A 17,113-nucleotide genomic window follows, 5' to 3' on the forward strand; every position below is an offset into this window, starting at 1 on the left:
CTGAGCTCAGGAAGGGTCTGCAACACCACCATGGAGGACACAACCATCCAACCCCAGCAAACTCTGGTATTGAGGTAGCTGACTACTGGTTCAAGCATCCTCCTAGATCCCTTCCCAGTTCACAGATCAATTTGACTCCAGCAAGGGAGAAGCAGAGAAGAGATAGGGCTCACACATTTCATCAAGCTGGGAAGTGCTGGACACAGACTGAGGTCAGTTTGTTGCAAAATGGGTATGTCATGCCCAGGGGTGCTCCTCCTGAATCCCTGCAGAGAAGCTGAAAGAGCCAATCCAGAAGATGCCCTCATCTTGCCTCTCATTCACAGCACCAGTGAGTTAGAGATGCTTCCAGACAAGCCTGAATTTTGCCTTGTTTCAAACCAGCATATGCACAAAGCAAAAAACCTCTAAATTAATAGTCTCAGCTACCAAAAGGAAGCCTGATGTGACACAAGAATACCCCCAGGAAGGATGCAAAATGCCAATCTAGTATAAATCCCAGCTCAAAAGAAGTGGCACAGGGATAAACCAAGGCACAGAGGCAAGGCCTGGCCTTGGACATGCAGTGACTCATAAAGAAGCTGGCCTGGAGATCCAGACCCACTCCTCTGACCTGCCCCAGCCGTGGGGCTGGATCCATCCTCAATCAGGGCTTGAGGCTATGGGCCCACCTGCAGGCCCTGGGAGGGACATGGCAGCGTTCCCCATCCCCACAAACCCCTCCTGCCTTTCCATTCCCACGCAGACAGGCTCTATTTATAGAGACCTCGGCCGCTAATTATAGATCGCAGCAATCAAAACAAAAGGAGGCAAAAGCTCTGCACTTGCCACTTGCTGGCTCTGGCCCCTGAGCCTGGCACTATTCTTGTGGCAGCTCCCATATCCCAAACAAAATGTCCTGGACTGCCCCAGCACCGCAGTGCTGGGCTGCTCTCCCACAGCAGTGGTTTCACTGGACACCACAGGGCATTTTACCAGAACTGCAACTTGTCCTTGGACACTCACAACACAGCAGCTCAATCCCAAGCCTGCCCCAACTTCTTTCCTGCTTTCTCTCAGTAAGAGTGGCTTTGTCATCCTCCAGCTGCTGCAGAGAATCATCAGCCCCTGTCATCATCAGTCCGAGCACAAAGGTTTATCAAACAGCAGGAGCAAGCCACCATCGGGGTGCAATCCCAGATGTTCAGCATGGGAAGGCATCCCCAAGTGATCACACAACCTCCACATCCACCCACAGGTGGGAGGCAGGAATTTCTGTACTCCTGAGCAGGCTTGGCAGAGCTGGGAATGGCTGCTGGCAGAGGGAAAGGGAGTAGGATCTGCTGGGCATTCCCAGGGGCCTGGCTGGTTCTGGGTGCCACCAACTGCACCCAGCCTGAAAGAGGGAGACCCCAGGGACAGAGTTTGGCAGCTCAGCCTGGTCCGAGGGGATGAAGGCTCATAACCTCTGCAAATTCTCCCTATTTCAGCCATCATGAAGAACTCATTTCGTTTTCAGACTGGAACGATGGCAGAGCAAGGACAGACAGAACGATGGACACACAGAAAGAAGGTGGCCAAGCAGGAGCACAGACTCAGGATCAGCTCTGGGATATACCTGAGCAGGTCTCAGGAGAGAGCTGGATGCCAGTAAGGCAGCTGGTGCCTGCTTGTGCCACCTTCCATGCCCAAAATGCTCCAATCCAACACCAAATTTTACCCATCCCACAGCAAAAGACTCCCATACCACTGCTCTCCAACCCGCTGGGTGCCAGGAGCAGAACCTCCCTGGCCAGGCACAGGAATGTCGCCATCAGCATTACCAGCCCAGGACTCCCCTCCCAAGCTCGCCCCTTCCCTCCAATTCCGCTTTTAATAAGAGCAAAAATTTCCAAACCCACAAAATTTATGTCTGAAAGGTTCAAGCAGAGCCATTCTATCCCAGCCTGTGACTGCCTGGGAGGTCTCCAGCCAGCTCCCACATGTTCCAGAGGCTGCTCCACACCAAGGCTCCCACGGGACCCCCACCCAGCTCAGTGGGGCACACTGAGGGGAGATCATCCCTGAGTGGACTGCACAGTGTATCCCTCATGGAAAAAAACAGTGTCTCTGCTGGCACCCCCTGGATGAGGTCCCAGCCCTGTTACTCCTCAGCAGGCCAGGGAGTTGGGGAAAGGGCAAGGAGCAGGCGCAGCTGGAGGGGTGGAAAGGTCAGGAGGGTATTTTCATACCATGTGTCAAATCCCAGTGAGGAGGAAGGATCCATGACAGCTTCCTCTATGAATATGACATGGCCAGACTGTCCTGCGATCATCACAGCACAAGTGGCCATGGGGCAGCAAGTCCAGGAGCCAGTACAGTGGTGTCACACTGGCTGGGACACCATCCCATGCTGCACATGTACCTTCCCTTTTTCTCTGTATTCTTCCATTTTTCCCTTCTCAAGGGGAAAAAGCCCAACAGGTGCCTGTAGAGCTGCAGGATGCTCCTGCTGTCCTCTGGGTGCTCTTTGACAATGGCCCCTGTGGCACAGGGCTGGAGCACTGCCTGTCTGCTTCTGCCCAGATGCAGCAGAACCTGGCGCAGTCCAACCTCGTCAGGATGCGAAACAGCAAAAAAATATTCCAGATTGTGTTGCCCAGCATTCCTGCACCTCTACCTCAGACTGGGGAATCTCCCTACTCCACCCAGACACAAAGCACCCTTCTGTCAGTGTAGGACAGGAAACACCAGCCCAGTGCAGAGTCAGGTTGCTGACACTGAAAATGTATTAAAGACTCCACTGCTCCTACCCAAGACATTTAAATTATTTAGGGAACTTGGACCAACCCCAAGTAAAAATACAAACAAACATAGCATGAAATCTGAGCCACACTCGTGTGTCTCTTCATTCCACGGTGCCCTCCCAGGTGGCACTGGAGGAGGACCAAGGTACACTGACCTCGCAGGGAGCATCCCTGCCACAGACACAGGTCCCCATGTGTCCCCGTCCCACACGTGTGCTCTCTCCAGCTGGCTTCCTGAACCTCCTGCCCAGGCAGAACCCAGCACATGGGTGTCACTGTGCTGGCCTGCTCAGCCTTGGGAACCCTCCTGTGGGCTTGCTGCAGCCAGCAGGACAGATCAGCAGTCCTGGGTGCTCCTGGGATTGACCTACTGGGCTCTTCAGCCTCACTCTGCAGCTCCCAGAGGATGGGTTTCCTTTCCTTTGATCCCCTTTTACTGATGGGAACAGTGCTGGTGACAAGCTGCAGCTCCAGGGCAGGCAGGCACTGGAAGTTGTTCCAGCTGACCTACTTTCCATGGGCATCACTAGGCAGGGCCTCCTTCTCGGACACTGCCAAGGTGATTCACCACAACCAAAACCCAGCTGGCACTGGGAAACTGGGCAAAAAGGAGGAGGAACTACCTTGGAGACCCCCTCCAGCACTTCCTGCCAGTGTGGGATCTGTCAGCAGCTGATGAATCCCATGCCAGGCGGGACTCACACGCCTCTGAAACACTCACCATCCTCTGCAGAGCGTCCACTGAGCTCCCACACAAACCCAGCCTGGCACAGAGTCAAACCCAGCGAGCACAACTCTCCTCTGGCTTGGCAGAGCACTCCAAGGACAGCAGACAACCCAGCTGATCCCCAGAGCCTGGACACAGCCAGGCAGCACTCACCATCTCGTCGAGGGCATAGCGCAGCAGCCCGTGCTCGTAGAGGATGAAGAACCGACGCTGCCATTTCTGCAAGAGAAGACATCAAGGTGGGTCATGACAGTGCCCACCAGTCCCTCGACCTCACTGGGAGCACTGGAGCTGCAGATCAGCTGGCAGGATTCTGCCAAAGGTATGTGTGCACCAGCCCACATTGCCCAGTGCTGACTGCCTTGAGCTCTGGCAGCCTTGGAACCTTGACCGTTCCCTGGGGAGCCTGTTCAGTGCCTCACCACACTCTGGAGGAAGAACCTTTTCCTAATATCCAAAATGAACCCCTCCTGACTCAGGTTCATGCCATGAATACTGGGGACACCAGAAGGATCCCCAAACTAAATGCTCTGAGCCCTCAATTTCATCCTGCATCATATATTCCAGCATCTAGTGCTGGAGGGTGACAGGGTGTCATATCAGACATCCCCTAGAAGCACAAACTCAATTTGGATGGTGGCTGCACTTCTGGCATGCCACTGCCCAGGCAATTCTGGCACCACACTGGCACTGCTGCCTCTGCAGCTCCACAGCAAATCAGATTGGAGAACTGATCTGGCTGGAAAACTGCCTTTTTTTTTTTTTTCATATGTGCCAGGTCGTTTTCAGCCAAGAGCAAAAACTGGTTGAGCAGGCTGAAATAAAAAAAGTCCTGGATTCATAGCCCCAGTACAGCAATTCTTATCTCATTTTTCTCAGCCCTTTGGGCAAAGTCCAGGGTACTCAGGGACAAGCAGAACTGTGGAGGACCTTGTGGACCTCCACAAGCCCCAGGTTAACAGGCAGCCTGGGTTTTGGGGAGACCCATGTCCCATATCCCCTTTATGACAGGCCAGCCAGCCTATGACAAGATGTGACTCCAAGTAATGACCCATATACCCCAGGCTGAACTGAAAACTCGATTCTTGCTCATTCGGGAGTGATTTTTTTTATTACAAACAGCTCCAAGAGCATTCTGGCTGCATGACAGAAGGTTCACGGACCATTGCCATCCCTCCCACACACAAGACAGCCCCATACTGGCAGCCTCAGCAGCAAGCTCCCTGCAAGACAAGCTTGGGGACAGGCTGGAAGTCCTCGTCACAAGCCAGCAGTGAAAGGAGATCAGCCTGGCCACATCCTTCTGAGACTCATACCTCCCAGGACAGGAAAGTGGGCGATGCTCTGACCCCACAGGATGTTGCTGTTTCTGTCAGGTATGAGAAAAACCCTTTGGGAAGGACCTGAGTGTGTCCTGCTCTGTCTGCAGGTCCCTGCTGCCAGCATTTGGCTTTAGGGTTCTTTAGGGTTATAGCAAATGGGAACCACCACTCAGTCCCTTCCTTGCTGCAGGACCTGCCTGACACTGGCATATCCACACTAGGGGATGTGATGCAGCCTCCCTCTAGAGCTCTGGGCACATTTATGATGAGCTGCAGAAAATAAAGTAGCTGTTTCCAAGCCCCAAAGGAAAACAGGGAGCCCTTCTGATGGTCACAGCACAGCTCAGAGTCATGCAGCCCACACCACACTGCCTTCCTAGCAGCATGACGCAAGTCAGGAAAATCAGAGCAGCATCAAAACATCAAAAAGCAAAAGCAACAAGCAATACAATTGCACAGACTGAGCCTGACCTGCAGCTGCAGTGCCCCAGGCTGCTGCCCAGCACGGGAGACCTTGCACCCCAGAGAAGGTATTCCAGCCTTGCTGCCGGAAACATCTCCCAGCTTCCTGGTTTGCACGAGGGGATGGGTGCATCAAAGTGCCTTCGGCACTCCCAGGGTCACAGCCACTTCCATGGGCAGGAACAGCCCTTGCTGCTCCTCCTGCCACCCCCACCAACGTCATGGGGAGGGGATGTCTCAGCTTCACTTACCCGGGAGCGATGGACGGGGTTGTCAAAGTCCGTTCCTTCCGGGGCCAGCAGCAGCCAGCCACCATAAATGGGTTTGGCCTGCAAAAAAACAGCAGAGAAACACTCACACACAGCGGAAAATGGCTCAACATGGATCAGCACCACAGGGAATCAATGGTCAGGGACCACGGGAAACTGCAGCAGCCCCAGCACGAAGGCAGCTGTGTGAGCTCAGCCTCCTGCATGCAGGCAAACTCAGCCTTCCCAGTGCAGGGAACGTGGTGTCTGATGGCAACCTGTGGTGTGACACACACTGTGTGCCAACGGCACTGAGACGAGGACTCGGGAGGAGGCAAAATCCCAGCCACAAATTCCAAACACAGCTGCTCCTGCATGGCACCGTGCCCGGAGCACCAACCTCCAGGGTACAGCCGAGCAACAGAGCCCATCCCCACTGCCGGCTCTTCCCGACGCCATCGGCAGCGTGCCTCTACTCCAAAGCAAAAACACACTCCAAAGGAGAGCTCCATGTTTTCCGTTCGTTAATTAAGAGAGGAAAAACTACCCAGTGCTGGCAGTTCTCCAGCTCCCAGCCGCTTCCCGTGCTGTGCACATCCAACTCCTGCTTCCCTGCAGGGGCAGCCCCTGCCAGCTCTCTCCCCCCACCAGCAGCATCCAGCGGCCCACAGCTGAGCACACATGAAGGTCAGAGCCAGGAAGAGGGAAAACAGCTCACTGAGCCAGCCGGGAAGAGAAAGGGAAAGAATACTCGGAAAGAACCTTGCAGCACTGCTGTATGGAAAAAAAATATCCAGGCTCTTTCCAGCGGTGGCTTGGGTGCAGAAGTGGCCAGGGTGAAGCTGACCCACGGCAAGCAGTGGGATGGGGATGGGCACAGAGCATGTCCTCCCACGCAAAGTCCTGCAGGCACCGCTCCTGCTGCCTTGTCAAGCTGTGAACGATGAGCCAACACCTGGCAAGGGCTGGGGCCAAATCCTGCTGCAAGAGTGGCAAGGCATTGCCACACCAGCAAGGCGGCTCCACAGATACCAAGACAGACCAGGAGGGAGGAAACCCAAGGAAGATCCAGCTCCAGGAGACCCTGGCTCTGGGAACACTGCTTTCCACCATGGAACATCCAAGCACGTCCACCCTGGCCCAGCCAAAAAGTCACAAGGACACACACTCCCAGCTCTTCTCTAACTGATTCACTCAATCTTGCTGCTTTCATTCTTTTCTGTTCCTTAAAGTTTAAAACTGTTTCCAATCCAGTACCTCCCCTAGATTCTTCCTGCCAGCTTCTGTGGTTTTGTAATGTTAAAAAAAAAATTCCCTCTGGAAAAATCCCTGCAAACAATAGAATAAACTGCCTATACACCAGAAACTGTCAAATGCATGAAGCACTGAGTAAGCAAACTGGAAACACGCCGGAGGAGACCTTTTGCTGTTTATAAAGTGAAAAGAAATAACAAAATCTCTTATCCCCTTCACAATATGACATACCAGCTCGAGGTGTTGCTCTCCCAGCAGCTGGGAAAACACGATTTGAGAAGACCTTCCTTCCTTCCTTCCCCCTTTAAATGAGACTTAAACCAATGAAAATGAAACGCTGGGATTTTGGATCCAATCTGGGGGAGTTAGGAGGGTCCAAGGCACCCCATACCTGTTCCCACGACCACACTGGGGGTGCAGAAAGGCACCTGTGTGCACCACAACCCTCCCTGGGTTTGGCAAAGGGTCCGGAGCCCCCTACCACCCCTGCCCAGCTCACCTGGACACCGGTGCCCTGCTCGCCCATGGCTCCCATGGCACCTCCAGCTGCTCAGCACTGCTCCGTGCCCAGCTCCGTGCCAGTCTCCGAGCCGCCCACGCTGCCAGCACCCCACAGGTGAGCCAGGCTCTGCCACTCCCCCGGCACACCCCGCTCCGTGCCCCCACCCAAAGCCGCCCGTGACGCATCCGTGCCCACGCGATGGGAGGACTCCAGAGCGGGGGATCCCGGTGCTCCCTGCCATGCTGGGATGTGGCCACGGCCACCCACGTGGCCTGGGAAGAGCCAAACGTCCCAGATTTCTCTTGTTTTTTACAGGGCAAAAGCAGAATTGCAAGTGACTAATGATGACCCCTCAGAGACCCTTCAACTGTGACAGGAAACGGGGTCCCCAAATTCCCGTGAGAGAATTTAGGGCGAGTGCTGAGCAACTGGGGCTTGAGAAGATCTTAGGAGTGGCTTCCACCATGCAGGAACAAGAGGGTGACAGTGATATCTGAACGCTTGGCACCACTACACCACAGCAGCACCCTGGTGATGCTCTGGACAGCTGAGCTGTGGGCAGGGCTCAGCCCTCCTCCATCCCCCAGTTTTTCCATCCCCCCAGTTTTCCCGTCTGTGCCCCAGCACAGCTCCTGACCAAGAGCAACTGCTCAACCCAGCAAAGCTCCATGAGCAAAAACTCTCCCTGACATAAGCCACAGCACTGCAGCCAAACAGAATCCAGCCCGTGTGACAGGCAGCAGGCAGGTCCCAGTGCCACACCAGGGACAAAGAAACCATGAAACCAACAGGGACATCATCACCAGAACCAGCAGCAAGCAACCTTAACCCAGTATTATAGGCATGAAGTCCTGCCCTACCTCAACCTGGCTCACACTCCCCAGCAGACATTCTTTTGCCCTCAGCCACTCCAATTTTAGCTCAAACTGTCTGCAAATAAACACTGAGCACCTGAAATACACACCCTTAACACAGAGCACGGCCATTTCTGTACTGACATCATAAATAACCACCAGTGGGCTACACGTATTTTGGCAGAAGAATCCAATTCCAGATATTGAAACCAAAGGAGCTGAAAGGTACGAATTAGAGCCAGGCAGCGTGGGCAGTCTGGTTCCACCCATCAACAAATGAACACGCAGCAGTGCTTTTTAAAGCCAAACCAAAACAAGCTCCTGCTAAAACCAAGCAAATGCCCAGAGAGATACAAGCCTAAATGAAAGGGATATGAATTAGCACACGAAGTGTATGAAATAAGCTCATCACACCTGCATTGGAATGGCCCTGCTGAGGAAAGGTTTAAAATAAACCCAATGTGGGAGGCAGGTCCAAGAGGGTGGTGGAGCACCAGGATGGAGCTGGAATCACATGTCCTTTCCACTGACTTGGCTTCCTCTGGAGAGCTCCTCAAGAGGAGAAAAATGCAACAATCAGCACTGACCAAGACCTCAGAGCAAAAATCTCCCTCTTTCAAGGAGATTTGTCCAACCTCACATTCAGGGATGGTGTTAAAGCAACGCCAGGGTTTCCAGGATGCCTTCAACCACACAGGGCCCTGTCTGCCTCCTGGCAGTCCTGGTGATAGCCAAAGGGCCGCTCCAGATAGTTTCTCCACAGGTAGCAGCCACACAGGATGCTGGGTGGGTGGCTTTGCTTTTATCTAGAAAGCACCTGACTGGAGGGTGAGCCACAAAATGCCGTGGGAAAGCAGAGTGGAGAGTGTCTGCTGATGGAGCTGGGATGGGGTGATGTTCACCCCACCATGGCGTGACGCTCACCTCACCATGGCGTGAGAGCTGCAGCCAGTTTGCAGCCCCACAGTGCCCAGTTCCATCCAATCCCTCCCGTGGGACTGCTGGGACTGAGGCTGACTCAGGCAGAAGCACCCCCACGTCACCACTCCGCTTCCTGTCACGCCTCTGGGAGCGTCCAGGTATCGCATCCCACCTTTGAACCGACACTGGAGCTGGGCTGTGGGGCACCTGCAGTACCTCACCTGCCTATCAGGCCACCGTTCCAGCCACTGCTTGCATCCCCTCAGCCCACGGGCCTACAGTGCAGCCAGGGGGAAGATGCTGCCTCCAGCCCAGCGCTGCCGGCAGCACGGCGGGTGGGAGGAAGCGGACAAGGAAGTGGCCCCAGCTGGGTTTACACAAAGCTGTCAGGCTGCTGTGCTGATGCTGCCCAGGCATGGACAAACCACCCCAACCAGCTCCACCAGCACTGGGAACACAACTCCCAGCAGATGGGGAATGGGGCTTGAAGGACGTGCAGAGCCACTCAGCACCTCCCAAAGCCCAGGGTGATAGAGGAACCCCTACACACCCCCAGGGCCACAGAGGGCAAGCTGGGTCACAAAAACGTGGCAGCCCACGGAGCGCCATGTCACAGGGCTGGAGGTGGGCTGTGACCAACAGCCTGTTGGACCAGCTTTCACACCTCCTGTGTTTTTGGTGGTACCTTCAGCTTTTCCCTCCCCACACAAATCTGCCAAGCACGCAGGAGGCAGCAGAGCCACACCGTGCCAGCCCCACAGCGCAGCAGGCGTTCATTGCAAGGTGGAACAGGAGAGCTGTACCGACATCCACATTCCCCCTTAGGGTCCAGACTCAGCCCACATTGCTGCTGGGGTGCTGGACACCCAGGTGGGCTGGGATGCCCCCAATAGCCAGTGCCCACCCAGCCCCACATGTTCTGAGAGAAGTCTGAATCCATTGCCGGGAGAGACTCCTGGCTCCAAGCGCGTGGCGGGAGGAATAATCTGTTTAGGCTGCCGGCAGACGTAATCAGCCTGTCTCGGGTGGAGGCAGGGCTTGTTTTGTTCAGGCTTGGCAACTGAGCGGGAAGGGGAAGAAAAATGGATTGTTGCATTGGAGCTTTAGGCTCTGCCTCCAGCACTGGGAGCAGGGAGCCCTGTGCACCAGGGAAGCAATGCCAGGGCTTCCAGCAGCCCCACAAAAGAATGATGTACCTGACCTGATCCAGGCCGTGGGTGAATCTATGGTGGAACTTGCTCCATCACCTTTATGGGTCAGCCATGATATTCACCAAAGGAGCCCTTCTGACAGCGGCGAGCCTCTCTGCTGCTCCCCACACCCAGGGCAGCACAGTGGGGTCACAGCTCTCACCCAGACCCAGAAAGTGTGGACAGTAAGGTCATCGTTGCCTGTGTGCTGCCTCCTGATCCATTCAGAGCTCCCCAGAGGAAGGGATAAATTTCTGACACAGTTCAAGGAGAAAGTTACCACAAATACTGTGGTTGAAACCTCAAAATAGGAAATCTGGGCCGTTTCAGCTCTGCTCTGCTCTCAGTTTTGCACACCTTGGAGCCAAGAGAACATCGTCGATGGATGAGTCGGAGCAGCCGTCACTCGGCAAGAATGGGGAAGGTGGCATGGTGTTCAGGGAGGGAATGGGATGTGATACCCAAGCAGGCATTTCTGCCCACAGCAAGGCTTCCAGGAACTGAGAGACAGGCATCACCTGACATTCTGAGTGCTCCCAGTGGGATGGCAGATGGAGACCCACCAGAGACCCGTGACCACAGCTGTCCAGAGGCTCTGCAAACACTGCTATGCAAACCCACGCTCCAGCAGCAATCCCAAAAGCTGGGATGAAGCCCAGCCTCAGTACTTAAGCTACTTATATCCCTGTTTCTCTGCCTGTACAACATTTCCCCTCTGCTGTCTGTCACCTGGTGACGCCAAACCCCAGCGCGGAGGCTGCAGTGCTGCTTCTGAGCATCCACAACCATTCCTGAAGCAAAAACACTCTCCCATCCCCCAGCTCCTCATCCAAGTGGCTACTCACTGCTCCTGGGTTCAGTCCAAACAGTGCTATTTCCAGGATGAGACCTGGGCAGCTCCTGGAAGCCACCCTGGATGATACAGAGAGTCCTCTCTCCATGCATATCCTGCTCTTCTCCCAAAACACATCTGGACAAGGCAGACACGAGTCAGCCACTGCCAGAGCTGCAAATCCCAGGCCAGGATTTCACCACCAACACATCTCCACATGCAGCACAAGGCCAAACCAGACTAGTCAGACTGGACCTGGGGCACAAGGAGCACCAAGTGCCACTGCTGTGGACCAGCTGGTGCGCACTGTGCATGGCACAGGCCTCCTGGCACACCTCTAGCACTGACCCAGGCGTCGGCAAATCCCAAAGGACAGTGGGCAGTAGGAGTGACCGACCGACCAGAGGAACAGGAAGGGGAAAGGTTGAATTCACCCTTCGTGCAAACAGCCGGCCTCCTACTGCAAACACCCCTGGTCCCGGGCGAGTGCTGCCATCGCCTTGGGGCAGTCGGAGCAAGAGCTGGCCGAGGCCGGCTGCAGCACGCACAGAGAATTTGTCAAGCAGCAGCAAAATGAAGTGGGACAGAATGGACTTTGCAATTCCAGTTCCTCCTGGAGCAGCCCTGAAGCTGTGTGCCTGGCAGCGAGCAGGCGTATCTAACCACTTCCCACCACTGGCCTTCCTCAGCGCCTGGGAGAAGCCACAACATCTCTCCACAGTGCTGGAGAGGGGATTTATCACTTTGTCAGGTGCCAGTGCAGATAAGGTGCGGCGCCATGCAAAAACCCAGCAGCGAGTGAATGTGCAAAGGGGACGGTTCTCCAGCACCCAAAGGCGCCGCCACGTCCCTCCCCTTGGGCCAGGCGGAGGTTCAAGTGCACCCCAAATCAACACCAGCATCCAACACAGCTTCCAAGTGCCTGCTGCCCTCCCCACCTGCACGTCACTGTCCAAGGATGGGATGCTGCCCATAGGGCAGAGCCACCATGACCCTGCCCTCCAAGTCCCCTTGGCTGTGCCCCGCCCCCCCCCCCATGTCCCTGCCCTCCACAACCACCGACAGAGGCAAATTTGACATTTGCAGAGAAATCTCCCCCTGTTCAGTGGTAATAATCAGTCAAGTAGAGGCAGATTTTTGCAGCATGATACAACCAGCGGGGAGCGGGGAATGCAAGCGCAGGGGCTGCCTTCCAGGAAAATGGGGGGTTTTCCTCCTAGAAAGGAGCAGGACTGGAGGGAAAAGTGTGGCCGGGACATGATCCCTCACCCTGTCACCCTTTGGATAATGCAAGGAGCCAGGACAAGACCCCTGCAGCACAGAGCACCCCAGCCCCATGGATGCAATGTCCCAGAGCAAAGCCAAGCCTGCGACCCGACACTGATACACTCCAGCCTCAGGGCTGCTGGCCACCAAGTTGCTGAGCATCCAGAACAGTAGGAAAGTGATAATGTCCAGTGGAGAAGAGATGGAAATAACCACCCCCTGTCACTGGGCACGGGTGGTCACAGGAAGAAGCAGTGGGAGAAGTCTGCGAGCTCTATTTTCTAACTGGGTGGTCCTCCGGGCATCTATGCCATGATCTCTAATAAAAAGAAAAAAAAAGGGGGGAAAAAAAGACACTGGTAGCTGGAAAGACATCCTCAAATTCCTCTATCTGTGCCAGTCTCCACGCCCCGAGAGAGCAAATGCATGCAGAAAATTAAAAGCAACTGCTTTACACTCTGCTCTTCTTCCAATTCAGGCCAGGCGAAATTTTTAGGTTAATTCCCAGACTGTCCCATGTTGTTGGGAGCTTCATCTCAGACCAAGGACATGTGTGTGCAGACATGGTCAGGCCCAGAGCAGCCAGCATGGACAGTGGAGACCCCATGGAGATTCTCCCACGAGAGCCTTGGGTGGCTGCTTGGGAAAAGGGTCCCACTGGACAGGCTGGTTTTCTCTTGGAGACAGGAGGGGGACCCTGGGAACCATGCATCTTCCCAGGGCAGGTTCTGAAAAGCTGAGTTCCATATGAGGTTTGCAGGTGGTTACAGGGGACTGTGCAATGCCAGCACAGGCATGTCTTGCCAGGAAAGTGGAAATTCCCGCAAAAAGGGAATTTCTCCCTGGATGGGAAAGGAGCAGCATAAGACAAGTTGACAACAGGTGGGTGGCACAGGACAGAGCCACCAACAGCACTGTGTCTGCCAGCAGCTAGATCCTGCCATCACACAGGATCAAGGGATCTGACAGCCCACGACCCACAGCAACAGATTTTCCGAAAGGGAGAACAGCCGCGCTGACTGACCCAGTTTTCCCCATGCTGTGTGGGCACCCCAGAAGGTCAAACACAGACTGGGGGGAGTAAAGGGCACATCACCTCCCACCTGCAGCCATGGGAGGGGACAGTCACGTCTCCAACAGGTGGTGGGACCGCATGAAGCTGTCCCAGATCACACTGAGCCCCATCCGGCAGCACAGCCACGCACAAAAAACAACTCGTGAACGCAGCGCTCCCAGGATTAGGGACTTAGCGTCTGCACAGCCCTTTGAAGTTGGAAGCGCTAAGTCTGATTATTATTAGAGAGCTCCAGCTCATTAATCCTGATGTTTGGGGCTGGATTTCCCCCCTCCCAGCCCCATTCCTAAGCCGGTTCCCGAGTACGACGGAAATCCACTACTACCGCTAAATATTTGTGACTCTGCTAACATAGTCTGGGTCTCTGCCCCGAGGGGCTCCAGCGCCCTGCAGCACCCCGGGAAGCAGTGGGGGAAGCTCCTGACATCCACACAGGTATTTTTATCTAATAAAAATCCAAAAGAGACACGAGTGAGTAAGTGTGAAGTACCTTCACCTTTTCTCCAAGCCAAGTACAAAGGTCAGATGACTCCAAAAGACTTTTCCAGCCTGACTCTAGGTAATCACCAACACTGTCCCTGTCCACGGGGTGAGCAGGACACGCTGGGCACCGAGCCTCCACGCTGCAGAGTGAGACCCACCCCCCAACCCAGCCCAAGCTTCAAATGTTTGAGTTTAAAAGGCAGAAACATTCAGAGCTGTTAAATGAACCGTTATTCCTGGGTGTGCTTCGGAGGGAGCACACCCCCACATCCAGCCAGGCTGCGAAACGGGGCACAAACTGGGAAGAGATGCGGGCAGGGTGGCGGGGATGCGCTGGGGTGGTCGCGGCCGGGGGGTCCTGGGCACGGGGAGCTGCAGGCAGGGAGGGAGGTGCGTGTGTGCATCACACGCTACCACAGCCACCATCTTATCTGGGAAAGCGGGATTACTTCACCCCAGCTGCAAGGGAGAAGCCGAGCAGGATTGCGCCGTTTTCCCAACCGGAGCCCCCCGCACCAAAGGCCTGGATCCGGCCACAGGGCTGACCCCGACCCCATAGGAAGCGGACGTGGGGGCAGCCCCCCAGGGCCACCCACCACCCCGACGGGAACAAAGCCAACGAGGGGCTGCCCGAAACGCATCCTTGGGTCCCCAGAGAGGCGGGTGGCCCCCGTGGCAGGGCGGGCAGACGCTATGGCGGGCAGAGTGCGATGCTCTGAGCCCCACAACAAGAGCAAATAAGCTTTGCACCAGGAGGCAGCGCAATCCCTAGGCAGCGAGAAGGGGCCGGTCGGGAGCGGGGGGCTCTTCCCGAGCCCCCTCCGGGACGGCTCCTTTGTCTGGGCACGGCCGCGACTCTCCGCGCCGCCCTCCCCTTTCCCGCACACACCACGGCATTTTTTTCCAGTTACATTTTTTCCATATTAGCCCTCAGATTTCACGATGCACCCCCCCCCCCCCTCCCGCTCCGCCGCCCCCCCAGCGAGCGCAATATGTCTGATCTCATTGCCATAATAGGATCGGGAGCGGGGATGGCAGCCCTCGCCCAGAAAGGTGTGGGAGGAGAGAGGGCGGCCCTGTTCCCCTCACCCCAACACCACGGACGGGACCTCGCACCCCAAAAACGCCCCCCGTGCCCTAAACAACCCCTGCCATGGGAGCGCCGGCCTTGGGCCTGAGGGAGGCCTGGGAGGAAGAGGAGGAAGAGGAGGAAGAGGAGGAAGAGGAGGAAGAGGAGGAAGAGGAGGAAGAGGAGGAAGAGGAGGAAGAGGAGGAAGAGGAGGAAGAGGAGGAAGGCACAGCCCAGGCAGCCCCCAGCGCTGATCCCTCTCCGCAAAGGGGCTACGGGACCCTTTCCCATGTCCCCAGGAAAGCAGGGGGGTCATGTCCGGCACGTCCAGGAGGAGACGTTTTGTTTTCATTCGAGTTTTTCCCAGGACTTTCTGGATCACCTGATGGAGCTCACAGGACACCCCCCACCTGCTGCCCTGCACCCCAAGAGGAGACGGGATCACCCCAAATGCTGGTGCAGGGCTCCAAAATGGCCTCAGGGGTGAGGCCCCAGGGGAGGTGGCACTGGGGTGAGCCATGGCCTCAGGGACCAGTGGGCACACTGTGTGACACGTGGGAATCTGTGGGGTCAGCAGGCATCCCATGGGATCTCTAGACACTCTATGGGACCACGTAGCACCCAAAGCACTCTTGGACATCCCATGGGCTTCACAAATACCTGTGAGGCCCTGTGCTGCCCATGGGGTCAGCAGACACCCCAAGGGACCACAGGCTACACATGGGACCAGCAGGCACATGCTAGAATCAATGGATACCCTATGGCACCAGAGAGCAACCATGGAGCTCCTGGACACTGTATGGGATCAGAGTGCACCAGTAGGGTCCCTGAACACCCCACAGAACCCATGGTTACCTGTGGGTCCCTGGGCTACCTGCAGGATCAGCGAACACCCCATGGGGTTCCTAGATATCCTATGGGACCAGGGAGCACCCTTGAAGCTCCACAACACCCCATGGAATATAGAGATACCTGTAGGTCCCTATCCCCACAGCATCCCTGACATGATCCCAAGGTACCTGTGGGAGCAGCAGGCACCCACAGGACTCTACAATATCCAGCAAGCACCCCGTGGGACCCCTGGGGATCCCATGGGATCCGGTACCAACCATAGGGACAAGAGGCACGCGTGGCACCCTGTTCTATCCGTGGGACCCTATACTATCCAGCGGATCCTGAGCTATCCATCGGGACACCCATGGGACCCTAAACTACCCAGGGGGCTCCCAAGGTACCTGCGGGACCCCAGGCTACTCACGAGGACAGCGGACACCTCACGGAGACCTAGGGCGCCCAAGGGGCGGGCAGGGGGCGGGACACCGGGGTGGGTTCTGGGGGGAAAACAGTGGATTTTGGGGTAAGATCCCACCTGGTTGAGGTCCTCGTCGTTGAGCAGGTGAGACTCGCGGGGTTTGAAGCAATTCTGGCACTTGCTCTTGTTGAAGATGTTGGCCTGGAACTTCCTGCAGGGATTGTCCTTGGCGGCCATGGCGCGGCCCGCGCCCGCTGCGCGCCCGCTCAGCGCCCCGCGGAGCGCCCGCCCGCCGCCGCGCCCATCGCCGCCGCCCCGCGCCCGCGGGGGGCGTCACGGGAACGCAAAAACCGACACAGAACCCCAGCGAATACAGCAGGAGAAAAAAAAAAAAAATATCAGCAGAGGGAGCGGAGGGCAGGGCGGCCGCCTCTGCTGCGGCTCAGCGGGCGCGCATGGCCGAGCGGCGGCGGAGCGCGGAGGGGCGGCGCTGCCCGCGCCGTGCGGGGCCGGGCGGGACGGTGAGAGGCGGTGCGGAGGTCGGTGCGATGCGGGGCCGGGGGCCGGCGCGGGGCAGGCCGGGTGTGCGGGCGCTGCGGGAGCCGCTCCCGACTGCGCCGTCCGCAAAGTTTCCAGCGCCGCGGAGCCAGGCGGAAAAGGGGCGGGACAGCAGCACGGACTGACGTGCCCGCCCACCAATGAGAACGCGCCTCCGCCCCTAACGGGAGGCCGAGCTGCCCAATGGGGAGCAAGGAAAGGGGCGGGCGCGGCGGGGCCGCCTTGGCCGCGGGGGAGAGGCGGTGCGCTGACAGCTGGGGCGGGATCGGCCCCATCGGCTCGGTTCGGCCCCCATCGGCTCGGTTCGGCCCCCATCGGCTCGGTTCGGCCCCC

The 17,113-nt window shown here is 56.6% G+C and overlaps 1 protein-coding gene across 1 annotated transcript in view; it reads right to left on the reverse strand.

Annotated features, from left to right (window-relative positions):
* Positions 1 to 16,459, reverse strand: part of MPRIP (myosin phosphatase Rho interacting protein) — a 73,648-nt gene extending 57,189 nt beyond the window's left edge. The window contains exons 1-3 of the mRNA XM_062503634.1: positions 16,340 to 16,459; positions 5,528 to 5,605; positions 3,646 to 3,711 (exon numbers count right to left, since the gene is read on the reverse strand). Coding sequence (XP_062359618.1) covers positions 3,646 to 3,711; positions 5,528 to 5,605; positions 16,340 to 16,459 — 264 coding nt within the window. The remainder of the gene's footprint in view (positions 1 to 3,645; positions 3,712 to 5,527; positions 5,606 to 16,339) is intronic.
* Positions 16,460 to 17,113: the final 654 nt, after the last annotated feature.

Source organism: Cinclus cinclus, chromosome 16 (assembly GCF_963662255.1).
Source record: "Cinclus cinclus chromosome 16, bCinCin1.1, whole genome shotgun sequence".
Taxonomy (NCBI): domain Eukaryota; kingdom Metazoa; phylum Chordata; class Aves; order Passeriformes; family Cinclidae; genus Cinclus; species Cinclus cinclus.